Here is a 23,071-nt window from a genome sequence, read left to right on the forward strand (position 1 = left end):
TGGCGACGGTTCACTCCCCTCTAAGGTTTGTCTTGCCTTTGGCGTTGGTTTACATGACTCTCTTGGTCTGGAATGTCTCGCTTTCCTCTCCCTCCAGTACATAGAGGCAGCACACTCCCCTCCCCCCCACTTTCCTAACTGCAGCACACTACCCCCCCCCCCCAACTGCTCTCCTGGAGAGCCCCTGTGAGTCCTTTCCTGGCCCCTTTCCTTACTGCTGTCTCCGCACTTCGGTTCCTAACCTGTGTCTGCTTCTCTCATCACACCCAGGACAGGGTGCAGGAATGTGTATGTGTTCATTTGTTCATGTGCGTCCCTCTCTTGCTGATTGTCAGTTTATTTATAACAAAGAGCCGTGCCATTTATCTTTCAAACCCTAGAGTCATTTACAATAGCTATCCCCCTAGGAGAGGTACTGTAGAAATACTTATTAAAAATTTACATGTTCTTAAGTTTCCTTCTTGCTAAAGAATTATGTACCTTATTTTGAAAGAGCATTTTAGTTATTTCTTTGAAAATGATGACATCTGGACAGGTTTTCGTTTAAACATCTGTCGTTCTTTACGCTTTGTTTTGATGCTCAAGGCTTTTGGCCATAAGCCTACCATAAACCTCTTATTTTAAAACTAGACTAATTAAAATTAAAATATTTTTCAGATAAAAATCCTAATTAATGATACATATGCTAACACTTCATTATTTGACCCCTTTGAACACAAGGCATTGAGAAAGTGACTATATAGTTTATTGTTCAGTGCAGGACATTCTTGAGAATTAAACGGAGTGCTGTTAATACTTTCACCACAATTATGAGAGGAAAATAAGACCATGCTAGGCAATATAAAATATATAGTTATTCTAGCTATATTACAGTTCCACATACCTGTTCACACATACACTTAAAGCATTGTTTTCATTTATACCTCCTCACGTTGATTGCTTTATGTGTAAAATCTTTTACCATTTTTTTCCTCACACTACATAAACATGCATTAGTTTAAAACATATGGGGTTCACGTATGTTCAAACAGCACAGCACAAAGCAAGATTTTTAACTCCAGGGAGTACGTTTCACCTCAGACATTTTCTCACTGTTGTCTCTGGGGCATGGCATAGCGAGGCAGGAACATTAGGGCTTTATGAGCTATTTGGCCTCTCTCCAGAGACAGCTCAACTTTGGAACTTTTCTGGTGGGCATCCGTTCTCATCTGTCTGCCTTTATCGCCTCTCCTCTGTCACATCGTCTCAAGGTCCTGAGGTTCTTTGTGGGAAGCACAGAGAGGAACAACTTGGTTTTTTTTTTTTTTTTTTTTTTTACCACAGCTTAGCAACTGTGTCATTTATTGACCTTTTGGGAAACCACGTTCTTGGATCGCTATGATACCAATTAATTGACCCCCTAATGCCCCCCCTACACGCTGCTTAGAAAAAAAAATTGTAAGGAAAAAAAGATACCTTGGTTTAGTTTGCCATTAGAAACCCAGGGAAGAACTTTGTATTAAAAAGTGCCGTTTGAAGAAACGCCCAGTACCGTGGCATTTTAGGTAAGCAAACATCTGGTCCCTGGGTCCATATAAACTAAGGAGGAGAATCCAAAGTCCTGGCTGGGCTTTCAGTACCCTACGTGACACCCCACCCCACTTTTGTCTCTAATTTTGTCTTCTTCCCTCCCTGCTCTCCATTCCAGCTGCAGTGCTCCTCTTTCCTTAGCAGGCTGAGAAGACGGAAGCTTTGCATTTCTTTCTGTGCCTTGAGATAGCTGCAAGGATCACACCTTTGCTTCCTTTGGGTCTGTGTTCAAAGTCCTTATGAACATAGTCTTCCTTGAATTCTCTATCTGCAGTTTCCCAGTCTTTCTACACCCGAACACTTCAGGAGACTCCCCCAGTCTTTGTCCTATTCTGCTCCTTTTTTTTTTCTTTCAGCACACATGACTGCGTGAATTGTATTTCATATTTCCCTTGTTGTTGGACAATGAAGGGACCCTGAGATATAAGCTCTGACAGTTCTATTTGAAACCCTAACTGTCCCTTTCCCCCAGTAGTAATTTTGAATGCATAAACAGAAGGATAAAGTAATTGCACCTTACTGATGTAACAGGTGACAGACATGGATAAAAGCAGGGTGAAAGGATAGTCACGGAACACCAAACAGGGTCAGTGTGTCCATGCTGATGCACAAGGTCAGTGTGTCCATGCTGATGCACAAGGTCAGTGTGTCCAGGCTGATGCCCATGGTCAGTGTGTCCATGCTGATGCACATGGTCAGTGTGTCCATGCTGATGCACAGGGTCAGTGTGTCCATGCTGATGCACAAGGTCAGTGTGTCCATGCTGATGCACAAGGTCAGTGTGTCCATGCTGATGCACAAGGTCAGTGTGTCCATGCTGATGCACAAAGTCAGTGTGTCCTTGCTGATGCACAGGGTCAGGGGTCCATGCTGATGAACAGGGTCAGTGTGTCCATGCTGATGCACAGGGTCAGTGTGTCCATGCTGATGCACAGGGTCAGTGGTCCATGCTGATGCACAGGGTCAGCATGTCCATGCTGATGCACAGGGTCAGGGGTTCATGCTGATTCACAGGGCCAGTGTGTCCATGCTGATACACAGGGTCAGTGTGTCCATGCTGATACACAGGGTCAGTGTGTCCAAGCTGATGCACAGGGTCAGTGTGTCCATGCTGATGCACAGGGTCAGTGTGTCCATGCTGATGCACAGGGTCAGTGTGTCCATGCTGATACACAGGGTCAGTGTGTCCATGCTGATGCACAGGGTCAGTGTGTCTATGCTGATGCACAGGGTCAGTGTGTCCATGCTGATGCACAGGGTCAGTGTGTCCATGCTGATGCACAGGGTCAGTGTGTCCATGCTGATGCACAGGGTCAGTGTGTCCATGCTGATGCACAGGGTCAGGGGCCATCCTGATGCACTATTCCTTTTGTGAAAACACTTGGGATTCAATTTCTCTAACCTGGGATGGTTATCATCTGAAGCCTTTATGGGGTTCTATAGGAAACTCAGGCCTAGTGTTTAGCTCTTTCTCCTACCTTCTGCTTTTCTTCTTTTTCCAATGTAACCGCTCATTAATGTGTCTACCAAAGATAAACCTGGGGTGACAGAGGAGACAGAAACCTGACTAAGACCTTCAGGGACTGTTTTGACACAGTGTCAACCCACCCTGACCTGTTTGGAGGCCTCCTGCATTCCTTAAGAGACCAAGCGTGCCTTTCCTGACAGCCTCTCAGCTTTATTCCATCCGAGGGTGGACTTTGAAATGTTCATTCTTTAGCGTTTGCTGAACAACATGAAAGTTCTCTTTCTTTCTCTGTTTAAAAGTGTTTCCATCATACACCTCATCATTTCTCCCTCTCGCTGCAGAAAGAGTTTGAGGTTTAGAGATTTGGAATTCGCCCACTTGGAGGAGGGTAGCTGACACATTTCTTGCTCTGGAGTCACTTTATCCTAGCCGCTCTAGCCAGGAGCTGGCTCCTTTCTCCCACCCTCACTAGCTTTGTAGATTTCCCAAATGCCAATCGTAAAACAGAAAATTCTTCTGTGCCACCAAGAGGAACGTCACCGTTTCCCGGCAGCTCTGTGCTAAAACAGCTCCTCACTTCCAATCCTTTGTGACCGTGGGTGAATGCAGTTCTTCCTTCATAACGCTCTGCTCAGAGACCACTATTTTCTCATCTCTCGAGTAAATCCAGCAGGATGCCACACAAAAGTAAAGGATTGCAAGGGGCCTTTGAGGGTGGCATGCTTAATTCACAGAGCCTGAAATAAAATGTAAATGTTTTCATGAGCTGTGCAATCATAATTGCTGGGTCAGTTTATAATGAGTGGCCAATATCTGAAGACTTATAGCCTTTAGATGAAAGGGGAAAAAAAGCTCCCGACTGTTGTCAGTGAGACTCACAAAGTCAGGTCTGACAGATGCAGGAAACTGTCCTGCTTCTGGCCTGCTTGCTCCATGAGCCCCGTTACAGGTCCATGAAAGGTGACTGCCCAATAGTCTGACCTTTGCTTGAGGCATCCGACTAGTTACTGTAGAGGCCATAGAAACCTCGGCTGGCTCATGCCTATCCCAGGAGAAACTGAATAGCCCGCTTCTTATGATCCAATCAATTAATGCTTAGTAAATTTTATAAGCATGTAATTTTTGTTTTATTGAACGGAAATACCTTTCAAGTGTTTCTTTTACCTCCAGAGAAAAATGTGGTTTGTACTGAATTTTTTTATAATGAGGCGCCCCAACATACACAACCCTAAATAACACTTAAAATGTTGGTCATAGTTAAGATGTGCTTTTGTCATTTTTTTTTATTATAATGCTACTGTCTCTCAGAGCATATATCATTAAGAGTTTCTCAAAAATCAAACATTTAAGGTTTGGACTCTGAAAAAGATATGTTGTAGTATTTCTTCATTGGATCTTTGTTATTTAAGAATAGTGAAATGATTTAAACAAGAAAGAATTTGGAAGTGATTTGCTGTTTAATGGATGCGTGGTGTGACTGGCAGTGCCAGTCTCCTTATGAGGGCGCTAAATCCAAAGAGCATTCCTACAGGAGGCTTAGCTATTGGTTTCTTTGTGTTTCCCTCTCTTGCCTGTGAGAGTTTTTCTCTTGTGTGACTGTGTACTTATGTAGTCAACCAACCACTCCAGACTGTAAGATTCAACATCACATGCTTAAGTCCAGTGGACGGAAGTTGTCTAGTGAGTGACTGATGTGCTATATATCAAAAAATATAAAGCTGCTATAACTAGTAGCAAAGCCTTTCTTCCCTGATCCCTTATGAATAATTTATAGAATATATGTAATTAATGGGGAATTAAGGTCTAAATATGGTACTTTCTAGATCAACATGATTTAGGCAGACACGATTAGAATTCTTGCCATATAGGCTTTTAATTGAGCAGCAGAGCAAACGACCCCGAGAGCCACAGTGATTTAAATGACTGAGGAAAATTGTAATTGCACCTTAAATAAGACATATGGAAGTGAGGCAGATGCAGAGCTGCCAGTCAAGACAGAGTGTGCTTGAGAGCAGGAAGCAGGGCTGCACAAACACCCAGCAGTTCCCACAGAAAGAGCCAATGAGGCAGAATGTACAGAACCTAATCAGAAACTAGTTTGAGCATCAAAAGGACTTTGATGCCCCTTTCCCTGTGTGCATCATAAGAACTGCGCACCACATGTGTAAACCCACAGCGAAAACCAACATTCTAAAACTTATGCCCCCAGAATCCTTTGCGGATCAGGCACGTAGCAAATGTATTCATTTCACAGATGCCTTTCAGTGATGCTCAGGGCTTGCATTGCCTGGTATTGTCTCTAGCGTTCCCCACCCCCCAGCTGTCCCCCACCATATAGACACATGAGGGCATGGCTTTTATTGTCTTTTTGTTTGGTTCCCTTAGAATTTAGTGTATTTGCTTTTGTTTCAGTTGTTGGTACAAAACTACAGGTTGCTTTCATGATAGAATTGAGCCTAATGGGTAGCAAGCTTAGAAAGATGAGTGTGTGAGAGTGCACATGTGTGTGTGTGTCACTCCCTCTAAAATTGATGGCCTCTTTGTTTTTGATGATAAATTTCATGAAAGATATTCTGCAGTATTCCCAAAGTGTCTGAGAGTGATCTGGCTGATAGACTCTCTCGCGGCGTGTTTCTGAAGTGGGAAATTTATTTGTACCTTGCCAGTAACTCATGAAATAAGCTTTCAAGTGAATGCAAAGCTCAACATTCAGATAAGAATGAGTTAATACCCCCTCTCTCTGCTCATGTATATGTGGTATGCATGTGTGGAGAGGCCAGACGACAGCCTCAGGTATTGCCCACCGTATTTGTTGAGACAGGACCTCCGAGTGGCCTGGGGTGCATCATATGGTCCCCAGCCTGTGAGCCTCACAGATCCTCCTTTCTCAACCTCCCTAGGAATGAGATTGCAGCCATGTGCAGCCATACATGGCTTTCATTTCTTAAACATGGTTCTGGGTGGCCAGACGTGGTCTCTGTTCTTAATGCAGCAAGTACTTTTCCTTATGAGGTTAGGGACGCAGTTGACGTTCTATAATTTTTGATAGCAGCATACAAATACTCTACTATAGAAACCTCTGCAGAGGAGTAAATGCATGGTAGAGTTAAAGCAGTTCCTACTGTTACTACTGTATTGTGCGCTTGTTCAGCTTTCTCTCTTCACAGACAATAGAGTTGCAACATTAAGCGACTAGGTGCTCTTGGCTCTATGAAGGACTGGGGCTTTTGTCTATCTGGGAAACTAACGTGCAACATGCTAACTGTAAAGTCAGTGTGTCTACCAACCCAGGCCACCTCAAACCTCATCTCTCAGGGAGGCTTTTTCCTAATTCCTTTCAAGCTTGAGGAAATGCTATTCAGGAAATCAGGGGTTTGTAAGGTTCTTGTCGCTGTGTAAGTGAGGACGTGAAGTGGTGTTTTGGCATCAGGACATTATTTAGTTGTTCAGTTTTTCTTCCCTTAGTCTCACACTCCGAGTCTCACGTCATTGAGCACAAAGGAGAATGTGATTTGAGGAGCCGCAGCAGTGAGCCAGCAGCTAAGGATGCCTGCTACGTGATCAGGAGGGCTTCAGTTTGGAGCCCAATACCTGGGTAGCAGACTGGGTATCTCTGCAGATGTGTGACAACCCCATTCTGAGTGCAGAAACTTCCTGTGGCTTGCTGGCTTCCAGCCTTGCCAAGAGTAAGTGCTATGTGCAGGGAGAGAGTCTGCTCCAGTGAAATAGGCAAAGTCATGGAGAAACCCATGGACACTTTATTGTAGCCTCTGTGCATACACATGTGTGAGCATACCCATCCATGCATAAGCATATACAGTTACATAGGCATGCATATGTACATATAAATAAATTCAAATAAACACACTGATTAAACGCATAATTTGTAATGGCCACTTATAAATGGGTCTACCTTGATTCATTAATATCATTAGATATTTAGTTACTAAGTTCCCTTTTGTCTCATTTTGCCATTCCAATTAATGATGTAATAAAAGTCTTTGCGATTTTACCTTAGAATACTGCGAAATTGTAGCCCAAGCTGGCCTCGAACTTGTGATCCTCCGCCCCCTTCAGAAAATCCTACCAGCATGTGCCACCACAACCAGATGGGAAGTTATGTTGAAAGTGTGTGTGTGTGTGTGTGTGTGTGTGTGTGTGTGTGTGTGTGAAAGAGAGAGAGAGAGAGAGAGAGAGAGAGAGAGAGAGAGAGAGAAGGGGAGGGAGACGGAGAGAGAGAGTCAGATGAGACAGACAGAGAGACAGAGAAAAACAGAGACAGAAGTCTGTGTGTGTGTGTGTGTGTGTGTGTGTGTGTGTGTGTGTGTGTGTTGTGTGTGTGTGTGTGTGTGTGTGTGTTTGTGTGTGTGTGTTTGAGGTTCTTGATAAACACTTCCAAATTTTTCCCCAGGAAATTTGCTTTCATTGACATAGCCTCTCAGTTAAACTTCTCTGGTCTCAGTCTAACTTCAGCTCTTGTGTTATAAAAGCAATAGCAGCAGTTTGCCATCATAGTGCCTACTATTTTTCTCTGCATCATCACTAATTCTGTTTAATGTTTACCTTCTCCTTATGGACCACTACGCATTTACTAATTGAATCTTGAACTTTGCCTGTCTGTATTGTGCTATTTTCTTATAGCAAGTTTTCTTATAACTGAAATTAATCATTTATTTTTGGGATGGCCATTGGTATGTCCATTCCTTTCTATTCCCACTGTTGCCATCTCTGTCAAAACCCTTATTATTTTCTTTATGATTTTTTTTCAGTGTCCATAAAGTCCTGACAAGCTTCTATGCATTTGCTTGGTGCTTTAGTTAGAGTTTCTACTGCTGTGAAAAAAACACAAGGACCAAAGCAAATTGGAGAGGAAAGAGTTTATTTCAGCTTACACATTTACATCACAGGCCATCACTGAAGGAAGTCAGGGCAGGAAGTCAGGGCAGGAACGTGGAGGCAGGAATCGAAACAAAGCCATGAAGGAGTGATGTTGCCTGGCTTGCTTCCCATGCTTGTTTCAGCCTGCTTTCCTATAGAACTTAAAAGTCTCTGCCCAGGGGTGGTGACACTGCCCACAATGAGCCGGGCCCTCTCACATCAGTCACTAATTAAGAAAATGCACCATCGTCTTTGACAAGAAACTCCACGGGACACTGGATTTCTGTTTTATTTCTAGATAACTGTTGTGCTGGATTTGAATCGTTTCCTCCCAGTTGACAAGGGCCGCTGGGGTTTTTCTCCTGCCAAAGGTCACATCTCTTTTGCTCTCAGAAAGAGATGCCTGTGTCATTGCATCACATACCTCTGTTTCTGGTTTTGTGGTACAATCTTTGTGTGGTATTAATGCCTAGACATGTTTTCTCAACAGCTGGCCAACTTCCCCAGACTTTGTGAGGAGACAGAAAGGATTGTTGCTAACCACATCCGTGAGCGAGAAGGGAAGACCAAGGATCAGGTGAGTGGGGGCCGGCCTGATGGCAGGCCTTCTGCGGGGGGTGGAAGGGTGTTACCGAAGAGTCTGGCCATCACCAGTAGTTGGCCTTAGTCCTCAATGACAAAACAGCAAGGCATGTAACAACATCATATTTAGTTTTATGTTTTATGAATTACGTATGTGTTACCACTATACAAATATCTTATGCATGCTAGAATATAAGCAAAAATTCAGAAGCTTAAAATCAATAATACAAGTCCAGAGTCAAGTATGGGGCTGAGGCCTGCAATCTCAGCACTTGAGAGGCAGAGGCAGAAGGAGTGTTGCTGGTTCTGAGGCCAACCTGAGCTACAGCGTAAGTCCCTGTCTCAGAGGACAAATCAACAGCCAAGAACAACCCACCTCCAAATAGTAAGCTCTTTATTTCTCCCCCAACCTTCTGTGACCATCATGCCTACCTTTCCAGTATACACACTCCGCTTGCTGATAACCACTGATGCAGAAACAGAAACACTGCATTTTTTTCTCTTCCATGTATTTCTTGTCTATTCATGGGTTTGCATATGCGCTCTAGCAGGTTAAAAAAAAACTTCTTAATGTTTTACTTACAGGTTTTTGTGAACTTACCCTTGAAATGTACATGGAAGAAAGTTGAGTAGGAGTGAATCTTTTAGACATTCATAACTATCTTGCAAATCCATATGGGTTGTAAGGAATGGCCTTGAAAGCATCCTGGACCCCTCGCTCTCTCACTTGGGAGGATTATTTTTAAGGGAGGATACTTATTTGAGAAAAGAATAACAGATTCTTATGTCAAAGTAGCCTTTTCTTAGTTACTTATCAACATGATAGTGGAAAACACTAAGGCTTTCACACGCTCTTCCAGGACACAGCTGCAAGCATCGTGTGTGTGTGTGTGGGGGGGGGACAGCACACTGGACATAGGCCATGTTTTCTCTTCCAGATAATAGCGTGGTCTTGTGAAAATCTCCTTGTAGGACTGTTTGTTGTTGTTGTTGTTTTGTTTGTTTTTGAAACCAGAGCATTTATTTTATGACTGATTGAAATCCTCAAGATGAGCTGGATGCTGCAGCAACTGCCATCCTGGGTTTAGGCATCATTCTTTCACGGAATCCATGTCTGAATCTCCGGTAGACAATTTTTAGGCGACTCATCCACCCAGTCCCAGTTGTGTCTCGTCTCTTAGCCTTGGCACTCCAGTTATACTTTCTCTTGTGCTTGGCAGGGTAGCCGCTTTTGCCACAGGTCGACTTCTGAAGGTGGTGGGCCTTAAAGCCACAGTGGTGGCACAAGGGTCTTATTGTGACCCTTTCCAAAGGATGACACACCTTTTGTCATCTTGCTTCTGCTGCTGAGGCCCAGACTATTGTTCTCCTACCCCCCTCCCCCACCCCCACCCCCCTCCCCCACCCCCACCCCCCACCCCACCCTGGGTCAGGGGGATGCTGTTCTGTATGGTCTCTGAGCATCTCCATAAGTTAGTATTCCAAGAGTTTTGTGATTGTCAGATGAGTTGGAATGAGGGAAGGGAAAAAGAGGAGAGGAAAAATAAAGAGAAAGTAGAAACCTCGGGAAGAGAGACACACAGCTCGCATAGAATGGGAGCCTAGACAGGAGGGTGGAAGCAGAAAGTGCAGTGGTGGAAGCCTGGCAGGCTGCAGCATCCGTGAGAGACCCCAGTGAACACTGCTTCTCTGCTTGAGCTCGGGACTCACTGTTACTAGGTTTTATCAGTGTGCTCTGAAAATTAATTGCTCGCTCTTTATAATTTCCGCTTGTTTTCCATCTTTTACAATCTTGGATAACAGCCCAAAGTAGAGAAAAGAGGTATTGTAACTTAGCCAGCATTAACTCACGAGCCAGTGGAATAAAGCCAGGGACCAGACATATAGTCCCAGGCGGGAGATTCCCTCTCCCCATCTGATGTCTCAGCTGCTGCTGGACCAAGAAGACTTAGTTCTATAAAGTGCAGTGCACATGCCTGTAATTGTAGCACTTAGGAAGTAGAGGCAGGAGGATTAGGAATTCAAGTTCATTCCCTTTTATTTAGCCAGTTCAAGGCCAGGCTGGGGTACATGAGACCCTGTCCCAGTTTCCTTTATATTGCTGTGATAAAGTAACCCTGTTGCAAGGCAGCTTATGAGAGAAAGGATTTCTTTTCTCTTACAGCCCCAGGTGACAGTCTATCACCACTGAACACTCAAGGTGGCAGGGACCTGAAACAGCTCTTTATATCACGCCCACAGTCAGGAACAGAGAGAAACGACTGTGTGGCTCTTCCTTGCTCATTCACACTAGTCTGATGAAGGCCTCACTATGAAATAAAGCTCCACACTCAGAGTGTGTCTTTCCACCTCACATAACAAAGGGGAAAATCCCTCACAGCCATAGTTCAAGGCCAAACTGGATATGCAATCCCTTACTGAGACTCTTTTGAGGTGATAACTGGGCTGTGAGAAGTTGACAGTGAAAACCACCCATTGCAGACCTGGTCTCAAGAACAATCCACTGTGAACATCTTAAATAAATAACGTATTTTAACTTGCGTTTTTAGGCTATAACATTCAAATGATAGTGTACAGAGTTAATTCAGAAGGATCCTAAGAAAAAATAACATTGATAAAAAGGTAGTATATTGTTTTAACCATCTTTGTGACCCTATATAAGTCAGGTGTTGACATTTTCATGTTGGATTTTCATTCTTTTTTTTTTTTTCTTGTTTTGATGTGGAACAGCCAGATCCCAGTGTCCAAGAACCAGTCCCAAGGTTCATGACACTAAAGAGTTAGCAGGCAGATAGGTGACTACACAGACTTGAATTTACACTAGACTTGCTGACTGAGGCATGGTTCTGGCTTGCGGCCACATGATGTCGAGCCCAGGATTTGCATCAGATGTCATAAGCTTCTAAAGTTACCAAGACAAAATTCATTACTTCTGGCTGGAACATACCTATCTTACGTCACGCTAATACTGAAAAGTCAGGTGCAGTCTTGACATCAGGGTCTGATCCTAACATTGCTAGGGACCTGATAGTGTTGTCTAGAAACAACATGCTAAGAAGCTGTGTGAGGGTGTATGGCGTGTGCTCTAGGGCAACTTGGAGGCAATCTTAGTGGTTATGACTCAAAAGGCTATGGCTGAGTCAAGGTGAATGCCTGCATCAGCGCTGTGAGGTATGCCAGGCTAACTCATTGTGCCAGTGGCGCTCTCATTGTTGTTAAAGTAGTGAACTCGGAGCTTAGACAACCTGGACGCCAAGTCCAAGCTTGAACTTTTACTTTCTTTGTAACTGTCTTATAAGTTACATGCATTCTTTTAAACTATTTATCGTGTGTGTGTGTGTGTGTGTGTGTGTGTGTGTGTGTGTGTGTGTGTGTGTGTAGGTCAGAAGACAACCTCTGAGAATCAGGTCTCTCCATCACATGTGTTATAAATAAAAAACAAGTTCAGGACATCAGGTTTGATGGCAAGTGTCTTTTTACCTGCTGGGTTATTTCAGTGTCCCAATTTACATTCTTTATGTATAGATTTCCATCAGTTTCCTCATCCTTGGCATGAACAACGATAGTTAACTCATGGATAATTTGTAAAGATGAAGCGAAGGACTCCACGCACAGCCCTTGTTCTTATTAGCTACCTTTGCATCACTGTGAACACAATACCTGACAGGAACAGCTCAAGGGAGGGAGGTTTTATTTTGTCCTCCTCTCTCCTATGGTCCCAATGACAAACCAAGTTGTCATTCCACTAAAGGTCACTCTGGGGATCCAGTGAGTTTGTTAGGCGTACTTACAGAATAAGGCAGGAGAATGGATGACCTTAAAGCCGCCACTAGAGAAGGTCTGTACCCAGCGTGGTTGCTGACACCTCCATGGTTGAATAGATGGAGTCTCCTCCCCTAACCCTTCTCTAGATATATCCTCTCGCCCAGTGGTTCTCAAGTGTGGGTGGCAACCCCTTTGGGGTTGAATGACCCTTTCGCAGGGGTCACCTACGACCGTCAGAAAACATTGACATTCACATCACGATTCATAAAAGTAGCAGAATTACAGTTACGAAGTAGCAACAAAAATAATTTTATGGTTGCGGGGGGGGGGTCCCCTCAAAGTGAGGAACCTGTATTAAAGGGTTGCAGCCTTAGGAATGTTGAGAAATTCTACTCAAGTCCTTCTCAGAGACCGCAAGGCTGTTGTGCAGTTAGGGCAGAATTGCAGAAACCTGGTTGGGAGGGTGGGTAGGATATTCAGGTAGAGGTCCTACGACCCTCCCCACCACCCTCCTAAGAGGGAAAGGCAATAGTCATCAGGCCCAGCTGTGCTGATTGTTGGTGAGCAGGCACCACCTCCATGCCCTAAATGCAGCAGTTTGGCCTGGAGGACAGCCCCATACAACACAGGATTATATGGTTATGACCTTCAAAGAATCACCCCCCAGCAACACACTTCTTTCAGCTAAGATCCACCTCCAAAACTTCAGCAGTCTTCCACAATAGCGTCATTATCTGGGCAAAGAGCATTCAAAGCTTAGGCCCATGGGAGACGCTTCAAGTTCAAACTACAGCACTTTATGGACAAGGCCAAGGTGTACTCGCTGGTGTAGTCAGCTCTTCGGCTGTGACTGTAGTGACCTCCGATCGCCTAGGTGGCTGAAGCTGGGGACACAGTTATATGTGGCCCTTTGTTAGTGGGATGCTCCAGAGGCGCTTGTTTCTCAAGGGGAAGTCATCTAAGTGACTTTGAAGAGTTCTAGCTGGGGTCTCTGATGGGGGGTGGGGTGGGATCTGCCCAATCCCTGAAATATTCTTGGGGCACTCCTGTCATCTTGTGCAAAGAGCTTGGCTTTTCTTTCATGTCTCCCAATTCTTTAACAGCTACAGCTCTTTATGTGCCAATGCAAATGAGCTCAGTTTCCTTCCCAAGCAACACTTTTTCCACACATTTTGCTTTTTGCTCCCAATTCCTTCCTCAAATCTTACTAAAAAGCAGCTAGCCATAAACCATCCCACATGCCTATTGCTATCCTGAAGTTCCCTTGCCAAATAATCACCCTATTAATTTTTGAATTCGGCCTTAGAATTTTCAGGACACAGGCCAAACAGACAAATTCTTTCCCAGAATTCTATAATTGTGTGATACGAAACACTCTAAAGTTTCCCTATCCCATGTCTCCATATTTCCAAATCCCTCCCACAAACCAGTTCCAAAGGCCCAGGAACTGCATGGTCAGTCGAGTCACAGCAATGTCACTTCTCCAATACCTTTCTGTGTGAGTTACTTTTGCATTGTTGTGATGACAGTATCTGACAGAAACACCTCAGGAGGGAATCCTTAGGTTGGCTCACGGTTTCAAAGAGCTCAGTCCATCATGGGGGACGATCTGGGGAAACATCCCAGTCCCTGGTGCCGGGAGCATGAGACAGAATCTGTTCACATGCTGACAAACCAGGAAGCAGGGAGTGAAGCCAGAACCAGGGCCCCGTTGCTCCTAGTGACTTCTGTCAGCCGGGCTCTGCCGCAAAGGTTCCAGAACTTCCACCAGCAGCACCATGGGATGAGGACAAAGCATTAGAGGCATACACCTGTGAGGAACATTTCAGATTAAAACCATAGAATTAACTTGAGCTAATATCAATTTGTTGGGACGTGGTGGAGATGGGAAAGAATGGCCTTTACTGATGGCAGGGTAAACCTTCCAACTGTGTCTCTTATGTTCTGATTGCTCCATCCTGCAAGTGGGAAGTTAGAGATGGGACGAGTGTCTCACTCTTCCTTCCTTCCTTCCTTCCTTCCTTCCTTCCTTCCTTCCTTCCTTTCCTTATGCGTGTGTGAGTGCATACACACATGTGTGAGTAAGTATATATGCATGTGTGTGTCTAAGTATGTGAACTCCTGCACGTGCACAGAGACTGGAGGAAAGAATTAGATATTCTGTGTGTCATTCTCCACCTGTTCCTTAGAGGCAGGGTCTCTCTCTAAATATGAGGCTAGTGCAGCGGTTCTCAACCTGTGCGTTGTGACCCTTTTTTTGGGGGGGGTCACATATCAGATATCCTGCGTATCAGATATTTACACTATGATTCAAAACAGTACAAAAATGTGCTGTTATTAAGTAGCAACAAAAATAATTTTATGGTTGTGTGGGGGGGTTGTCATCACAAAATAAGGAACCTGTATTAAAGGGTCACAGTGTTAGGAAGAGAGCCGTCGGGCTAGTGCTTTCTTGGCCAGGCTAGCAGGCAACAAGCTCCAATCCTCCCCTGTCTGTTTCCCATGAAGCTGAGGTCACAGGAATATGTTGGATTCCCAGCTTCTTACTGATACTGAGATCCAAATACCAATGTTCATGGTTATGCAGCAAGTGCTGTTAGCCATGAGCTCTCTGTCAGGCACTGCTTCTGGAAGCTTGTGGTCTCTCCTGGTTTGTAGCATAGGAGAAGCACATGTTTGGAAACGTAATCATGTCATTTTAGACAGATGCCCCATCTAACTGCTGGACTGTGAGCTGTTGTGAGCCTCGTACTTTCAATACATCTCATCAGAGAGTGACCCATTTTCTCAAGTCACCATGTCTCTAAGATACTTTGAGATGTTCCTACCATTTACTTATGTAACATTTTTAAAATAAAAAGTTTAAATTAGAACATTTCAAAGTACAATAAAATTTTCTAAATTGTATTTTAAAATAAAAAATTAAAATACACCCTTGTTCAGGAAACACCAGGGCAGAAAAGGACTCCTCAAAATTAAACATCAAAACTCACAAATCTCTAAGTTTTGTTCTTAGAGGATTTTAGAAGACCACAGGCCCTAGCTTTTCTTCTAGACGTTTCCATAAGCCTAAGTGTGCATCAAAGTGATTGTCTTTGTGAGTTACTGGTGCTATAGGACTAAATTTATTTTTCTTCAATGAAATGTTCACTAACTGGGTAAAACCACAGGCAGAAACTCCGAGAAAGTGGAAAAATGGGGGGGAAATGTCCTGTTTTCCTCAACCTCCACTGTGTGGCCGTTTTCCCAGGGTGAACCCAGACTCCTAATTTCCAGGAATATGACTAAGAACAGCGTAGCTTTTATTTTTCCACTGTTTTCCTACACTACATCCAAGTTAACGAGTGTCTGGGTCCAGGGTGTTCACGATAGCTGTGGGTTATGCTGGCAGTTGTGTGGCTATTTTGTTCTTTATGCCAGAACAATTTATTTGTACTTAAGCATTAGACTTTATAGATATGGAATCTTGGCAAATGAGTCTGGGAATATAATATTTAAGAGAATCTGACTAGAACTGTAGGAGAATAGAGGTAACACTATAGGTAAATTAATAATTATCATTCCTCAGTATTTTTCAAGAGATAAAATTAATTTGTATCTAACATGGAACTTTTTCATGAAAATATGGTGTTGCTGATCTAAGTGTACCTGTGCCCTGGCTTAAGGGCTTTTTGGTAGGAGAGTAGACTCGGAGTGACCTTTTTAATCTGTCTTAGGCAAGATTTGGTCAGATGATCAATTGAGATTAGGCACAGAAGCAAAGGCACAGGGCCGACAGTGCTGGATGCTGAGAGGGAGACGATCCTAACTGGCCAGGTACCAATTATATGGGAAGAAATTGCTCACGTTAAAATAGATCATTCTTTTGGCTTCATAGATAGTTGACAAAATTAAAACCACAAACGTGTGCTCCGCATCTATTTTATAGTCTTGCTTGGTTCTAGGGACAAGATGAGGAACTGGACAAATATTGTCCTTGCTTCTGACGAAGTTAGATACACTGAGGGCATATGGCTGTCACTGGACCTCCTGTTGGGAAAATCATCAAACAAAACATGATGCAAATAATACACTACATTTGTGGCAAACACGCAATCAAAAATGTGTTCTGGTGTGATACCTGTGTCTATAGTTGAATTATGGCACAGGGCTGAGGCCTGGTCCTCGGTAAGGGAAGGGGTGGTGAGAATTCGGGAAGTTATTACCCAGGAGACCTGCATCCTAGAGTATTGCAAAGCATCATGTCTGTTAACTGCTATGTCAACACTGGTGCTCTTTAACCTTCCCTTCAGTAAAGGAGCTCAGGGTAAAAGCCCTCACCGAGGCTCCCGGAAGCAGCCCAGCTGGCAGAGTGGGTGCCTCACATGCCCAAAACCCTGGACTTGATCTCAGCACCAGGGATAGAGGCAGAAGGGTCAGGAGTTCAGGATCATCCTGGCACACACAGTCAGTTTAAGGTTAGCCTGGGCTACGTGAGACATGTCTCCTCCTTGTCTTTCTCTTCCTCCTCTTCCTTTTCTTGCAAAAGAAAAAGAAAGCCTCAAAAAATCAAACTGTGGAGTTGGCATGGGTTCTTAAAAAATTTTATTTTACTTGTTGCCAAGTTTCAACTTCCTCAAAAAGATATTGCAGAGCTGAAGGAAGAAAAGGAAACATAGTGAGAAAAATTCCCATTTGAAAATTCTCCAGACTAATGCCTCTCTCTGACCATTTCTGTTTGCTTCACTCCCTTCTTGCTTTACTCAGGCGCCATGGCTCCCACTGGACATTTCTCCACAAAGACGCTTTCCATATCTCTGACCTGTAGTTTGCAAGCATCTGTCAGTGAAAACATGTTTGTGTTGCTTGGCACATGTGTTCAATCCATACCTTCATAGATCCCACCAACAACCATGTTGTTCAACACAGTGGTCCAGGATCTGGGCAATCTTAAGGCACGTAACAGGGAGCTCTGTGCAGAATGTGACAAGTCTCTGTGTCAAGTACTAGTTCCTGCTCTACAGGGAATGCGGCAGGGTACAATGAGGAAGTGTAATAACAAGTGATTCAGGCAGAAACGCCAGGGAAACGTCCATTGTTGAGGCGATGTTTTAACTGAGCTTCGGCTGATGTTTTAGTCAGATAATGAACTTCCCTCATCTGAGGCAGGTTCTGTATCACTTCGTGTATTTCCCCTTCTAAGTTAATAGATGTCTCTATTGCCTAGAGGGAGCTTAAAACGAGAAGGATGGAAAAAGCGAGGAAGAGCCAAGGGGTAATACTGCTTGCCTTTCTCAGAACATGGCCTCTGCTTTAAAGGAACAGGATAGCTCCAGGTTTTGTGCTATGACAGCAAGCAGTGCCTGCCGATGAGCCACAATGTGCTCTTGTCACGTGACACTCTGACTTACCCACCACATAGGTTTTTAACTTACATACTTAAGAGTGCAAAGGACTCCAGAAGAGAAAACTGCTTGCCATTCTCGTTAAGCGATCACTTTGCAAACCAAATACTGATGAATAACACAGGCAAGTATAGAGTCTAACCTTTGAGAATTTTGAGGCTGGGTTGTCTTGACAGTGATTCTGTCTGTCTTCCAGGTCCTGCTATTGATCGACATTCAAGTCTCTTACATCAACACCAACCACGAAGACTTCATCGGCTTTGCAAAGTACGTGAAATAACTAACTGCTGTATGCATGCCTTCTGCTGTTTTGTTTTTATACATACATTATTAATTGCTACCACAGCACTACCACCTTTTGACAGGACAGTCTGTGTCAGGCTAATTCCGAGTCCATCCACCTTAGTGCTCCATGGTTATGCAGTAGAGAAATTTACCATTCTCTTGAGGAAGGATGGTAGTTGGGTTTCTTGTACAGCACATACAGTCATGTGTCTTCAATCTCATTATTTTTGGAAGATGATCTTCAGTTTGTACTCGAACTACCATAGATAAGCAACAATTGCACATTAAAAATTTGGGGTAATATTCTTTCTTCAACTAATTGGAAATATCAAATACAATTTGAGGTGGGTGGATTGTTGTGAGTTGAACTCTAGCGAGCTTTAGCTACAGAGTGAGAACCTATCTCAAAAAGCAATAAAGAAAGTCATATGAATGAAGTCCAAACAGTCAACCCATAGGGTCCAAAATGGTAAGCTGTTTGGACCTTCTTACACCAGAATAAGGGGGCTTTTAAAAAAAATCCTTTTAAAAGTCATGTGATCTGTTGGGATGACCATACTCCTTTTTAGAAAATGTATATGATTTCTATACACTTGTTTATATATTACTATTCTTCACAGGCCATGCATGCAAATAGTTATTTATTATGTTACATTTTAGGGTTCTGAATTCACATTTTTTTCTTATCAATGGTGCCAATATTTTTGATATTTGAAGAATCTTCATTGTACTCTAAAGAGTATAAAATAAAGCCTATTTTATATTAGATATAAAGTAAAAGAGCTCATGTACTTTTATTTGGACTGCATGTTCAAGAACAGGGACAAAAGAAAATAAGACATGCCAAAATACCAATTTATTTTATTACACCCAGACTTGGGATAAACATATGCAGGCCATGTGATCTACACTAAATAGTGGCCCAAGAGATCGACAGGCTTGTTTCAAGCAGGAGAATTTCAATTACCCAAAGGGAAAAAAATCTCATTCTAACTTAGGTTGTAGCCCTCATGGCTGAAGTTATGGTGTTTGTCAGTCTATTTTCCATCCAGTAGCTCTTAGTGTTGAGAGATGCGTTCACGTTTCCCGGCCATTCCCATCGGTGCACCATGGGTGAACTCAGAGCTCCATGATAAACCTTGCCCCATTGTCCTTTGACCACTTGTACCTCAGGACAGGCCTGTGGCACCTGAGCTTTTCCTGTAGACTTGGCCTCTCCCTTTGGGCTCATGGCCCTTCCCCCATTTTCTGCAAAATCACTTACCCTTCAGCGTGTATCTCTCACACCTTGGTCTGGAAGGAGATCTGAGAATTTCTTACAGTTCTCTCTACCATCCGGCAGCTCTATTCTAGTTCCTTTAGAGGAGAAATAAAGACAAAGAAATGATGCTATGCCACCCAGAGGGTTCCCTAATAGATATGCAAGACCTTAACATAACAAGCTCTTCATTTGTCTCAATGGCTTCTCTGAGGAATGTAAAAGATGGGTGTTTCATTACTTCATTATAAATAACAGGATTGCTGCCTTCAACATTGGTTTTTGTGATGGGCAAACACTGAGTGGGATCTTGTAAACACATGGTAGCTATGTGCATGAGCTAGATATAGTGTGTCAAAAGTGAAAAGGATGCTTCAGTGCTACCTTAAGGTACACGTCAAGCCAAGAGACAGAGCGGAAGCCCAATGCCTTTCGGAAGGATTCAAGTCTTAAAGATATCACAGGATCATTGTTACAATTTAAATTTTACTGAACACCCTGCTTTTTTCCCTCCTGATATAGGGTCTCATGTAGCCCATGCCTCAAACTCTTTATGTAGCCAAGGCTGGCCTTGAACTCTTGATCTTCCTGCCTCTGCCTCCTCAGTGCTGAGTTCACAGGTGTGTGCAAGCCTGTTCAGCCTTACCTCTTCATCCCAGATCAATATCTACCTACCTACCACCTACCTACCTACCTACCTACCTACTGACCGACCTACCGACCTACTTACTTGTCTATCTGTCTGCCTATCCTTCTCTGTTCTTTGCTTTTTTCTTTTGATAGGGTAGAGTTCATGTCTTTTATCATCATCATCATCATCATCATCATCATCATCATCATCATTTTGGTTTTTCAAGGCACGGTTTCTCTGTGTAGCCTCAGCTGTCCTGAGTTCTGGGATTACAGGCATGTGCCACCGTGCCCAGCTGGGTTTATTTCTTTTTCCAGTAAATTTCAGGTTTTTTTGTTTGTTTGTTTTGTTTTGTTTTTGTTTTGTTTTTGTTTTTGTTTTTTACCCTAGAGGTAGCAGGACTATATTATTATATTGATCTTTTTAGGTTTTTCAAAGAAAATGTTCAAATCTGGGGATTGTGTTTGCTAGTTAGTCGGGCTTTATCTTGACGAGGGAAGAGAAGAAGTACTGTTAAACTTTCCTAGAGGATTCAGAACATTGCATTGTTCTTTTCCCTCCAGAACGGAACTTTCTTTTAAAGAACTGGTCTGGGAGCCAGCAGCTGGGTTGTTTTGGTCTTGTTTACCAATTTAACAAACAGAACAAGAAATAATCCCTGTATTATGTCCCACTGAGACTTGTTAGAAGATAAATTAATGAAATGAGAAACTAGACGGAAACGTGTTAGAAAACTATGGTGTAGTCTGTTATGGAAAGTCTCTCTCTCTCTCTCTCCCTCTCTCTCTCTTTCCCTCTCCCTCTCTGTCTCTCTCTCCCTCCTTCCCTCCCTTCTTTCCCTCTGTCTCCCCCTCTTTCTCTCCCTCTCTGTCTCTCTGTCTCTCTCTGTCTCTCTCTCCCCCTCTTTCTCTCCCTCTCTGTCTCTCTGTCTCTCTCTGTCTCTCTCTCCCCCTCTTTCTCTCCCTCTCTGTCTCCCTCTCCCTACTACTTCTCTGCCCTGTTTTCATCTCCTTCATTTCCATACTTAAAAACAAAAGAACTTGATTACATGCCTTACAATTCTTTTTTTTTTTAAGTGTGTATGCGTAGTATGTAGTACGTGTGTGTGTGTGTGTGTGTGTGTGTGTGTGTATGTGATAGTGTGTGAGGTCATGTGACCATGCACACATATGCAAAGCCAGAGGAAGAAGCTGGCTGGCTTCTATGGCCCTGTGCCTTACTCCTTTTAAGGCGTGGACTCTGAACAGGAAGCTCACCCTTTCTGCTAGGCTGGCTGGCCAGTGCGTCCAGGGAGCCATGCGCTGTCAGTTCCCAGCTAGAGCTAATGGCAACCACATCCGTGAGTGGAGTCCGGAGTGGGGGCTGAGGATTTGAACTGAAGTCCCCATGCTTGCATGGCAAACACTCTTACCCACTAAACTATCTCCCCAGCCCCACTTTTCACTTCGTATTGAAATCTACAATAACTTACGTATGACTGCCTCTAGAACATTTTTAGTTGCTAATTTCATTATTCCAAAGACAATACTTGATTTTTCTTTAATATGTATCAACTACATGCTAATGGTTCTCAGCATGACACTTCAATATATGCGTATAGCATGTGTTGATCAAATTTAGCCTCTGCTTATTCTGTCCCTCGTTTTTCTAGTAATCTCTTCAAAGATAATATTTGGCACTAAGAATTGAAGGTAAACGTTCTTTCCATTTGCATGCTGAGTACATCTCAGTGTGATGTGGGGTAATTATGAAGATGAAGAAATGTTCATTTCAAAATCACTTTGAAGGACTGTGGTATTTTCTGTGCTTTTAAAAATTAAAAAAATATGGTCGTTGCTATAAATTTCAAAGTTGGCAGGAATGCCGTTTTCATCCAGGAAGAAAAATCAAGCCATGTTTGAAGATGATTATGTAAGTATTTCTCAGTTCCAGAGACAGAAAATGAAGGTCTAAGATTGAGGAAAATAGGCTCTTGGATCTGAAGAGTCTTAGTGAGTTGTCACGTAGAATGTGTCAGCTCTCAGGTTTGTGGGATGCTAACATACGTAGACACATGTAATGTTTGCAATATAGCTGACTTTTTGTTCTAAAAGTTTTTTTTTTAAAGGAAAAACAAATGCTAAATTTAGACTAGCATCCTTTAGTTTTACAGTAGTGCTCAGGACACCTTAGGGTTCTTTCTGACAGAGAATCTATTCTCCACTGAGGGGCTTTCTTCTCCACCTCACAGTTGTTTGTTAACTATGGGCCACAAAATACATGCCATGTGCAACAGACCTCAGTAAGTTCTGCTGAAGGCTGGCCTTGGAATTTCCTGACTTCTAAAACTTGATATTTCAACTATAACAATATAATTTCTGAACCTAAAGTTCAGCATTTCAGATTAAAATATCAACTTTCTTCCTGACTTAAGAGATTTAATTTGTTCTCCTTCCTCATTGGAAAAAAATCTCCTAAATTATATTTTCTTAGGTAATCTACCTTGTCTTTGCTATTTGAGAAAATAAGAACTGGGCCAGTTGTTCGTTAGTTCCCTGCCTTCTCAGCAGTCACGTTGTTTGAAAATAAGGGCAAATGTCTGAGCCGACCGTCTTGGGAAGTGAAAGTTCAAATTCTTGTGCCCTTCTTGCATTCGTTCTTGGACACAAACTGCCTCATGAGTCTCTGAGATTTATGCAGTCAGTGGTTTCAGAGAAAGAAGCCTCCAGTCATGGGCCATTAAAGGCACATCTGCCACTGTAAGCGGCAGACCCCAAGGTCAGTTTAGTTTCCCGTCTGCTGAGGAGATCTGAACACCTGTTTTCTCACACTTGAAACGATACAGTGAGCTTATTTCAGATCTTGTTATGTGAGCACCATGTAAAGGCTGGGGGCTGCGGCACTCACTGGGTCTCTTTCCTGATCCCGTGGAATGCCTCTGGTGCCGTTTATCAAAGGCGGTGAGTTTAAACCTTCCACTGACTGCCAGACCAGCAGGGCAGGACCTTTCTCTCCTCATTCTTCTTTTATGTTTCCTTATAACAAAAATAATTTCCAGTGTAATAATGTTCCTCGCTCCTACTCTTCACTCTCTTGTGCAGCCAAAACTTGGCTATAATGGTATGATAGTTTTTTGGTTTTGGGTTTTTGTTGTTGTTGTTGTTGTTCTTTTTGGTTTTGGTTTTGTACTCATAGGCAAGTTTAGGAATAAAATGTTTGAATGTTTGGTCATTGGATGAGGGTAGTTGTCAGGTAGAACTCTTAAGTGTGGG

General features: G+C 43.1%; 1 protein-coding gene and 1 pseudogene across 6 annotated transcripts in view; one reads left to right on the plus strand and one right to left on the minus strand.

Moving 5' to 3' along the window:
• DNM3 (dynamin 3) overlaps window positions 1–23,071 on the plus strand; it is a 469,385-nt gene that overhangs the window by 159,190 nt on the left and 287,124 nt on the right. For all 5 annotated transcript variants that reach the window (XM_084791206.1, XM_084791207.1, XM_084791203.1 and 2 more), the window contains exons 11-12: window positions 8,406–8,492; window positions 17,843–17,913. In XM_084791206.1, coding sequence (XP_084647332.1) covers window positions 8,406–8,492; window positions 17,843–17,913 — 158 coding nt within the window. The remainder of the gene's footprint in view (window positions 1–8,405; window positions 8,493–17,842; window positions 17,914–23,071) is intronic.
• LOC311592060 (large ribosomal subunit protein eL37-like) lies at window positions 9,493–9,830 on the minus strand (annotated as a pseudogene). Its single transcript has one exon. The product of its transcript is annotated as a large ribosomal subunit protein eL37-like (transcript).

This window comes from Acomys minous (assembly GCF_964271855.1).
Source record: "Acomys minous genome assembly, chromosome: 1".
Taxonomy (NCBI): Eukaryota; Metazoa; Chordata; class Mammalia; order Rodentia; family Muridae; genus Acomys; species Acomys minous.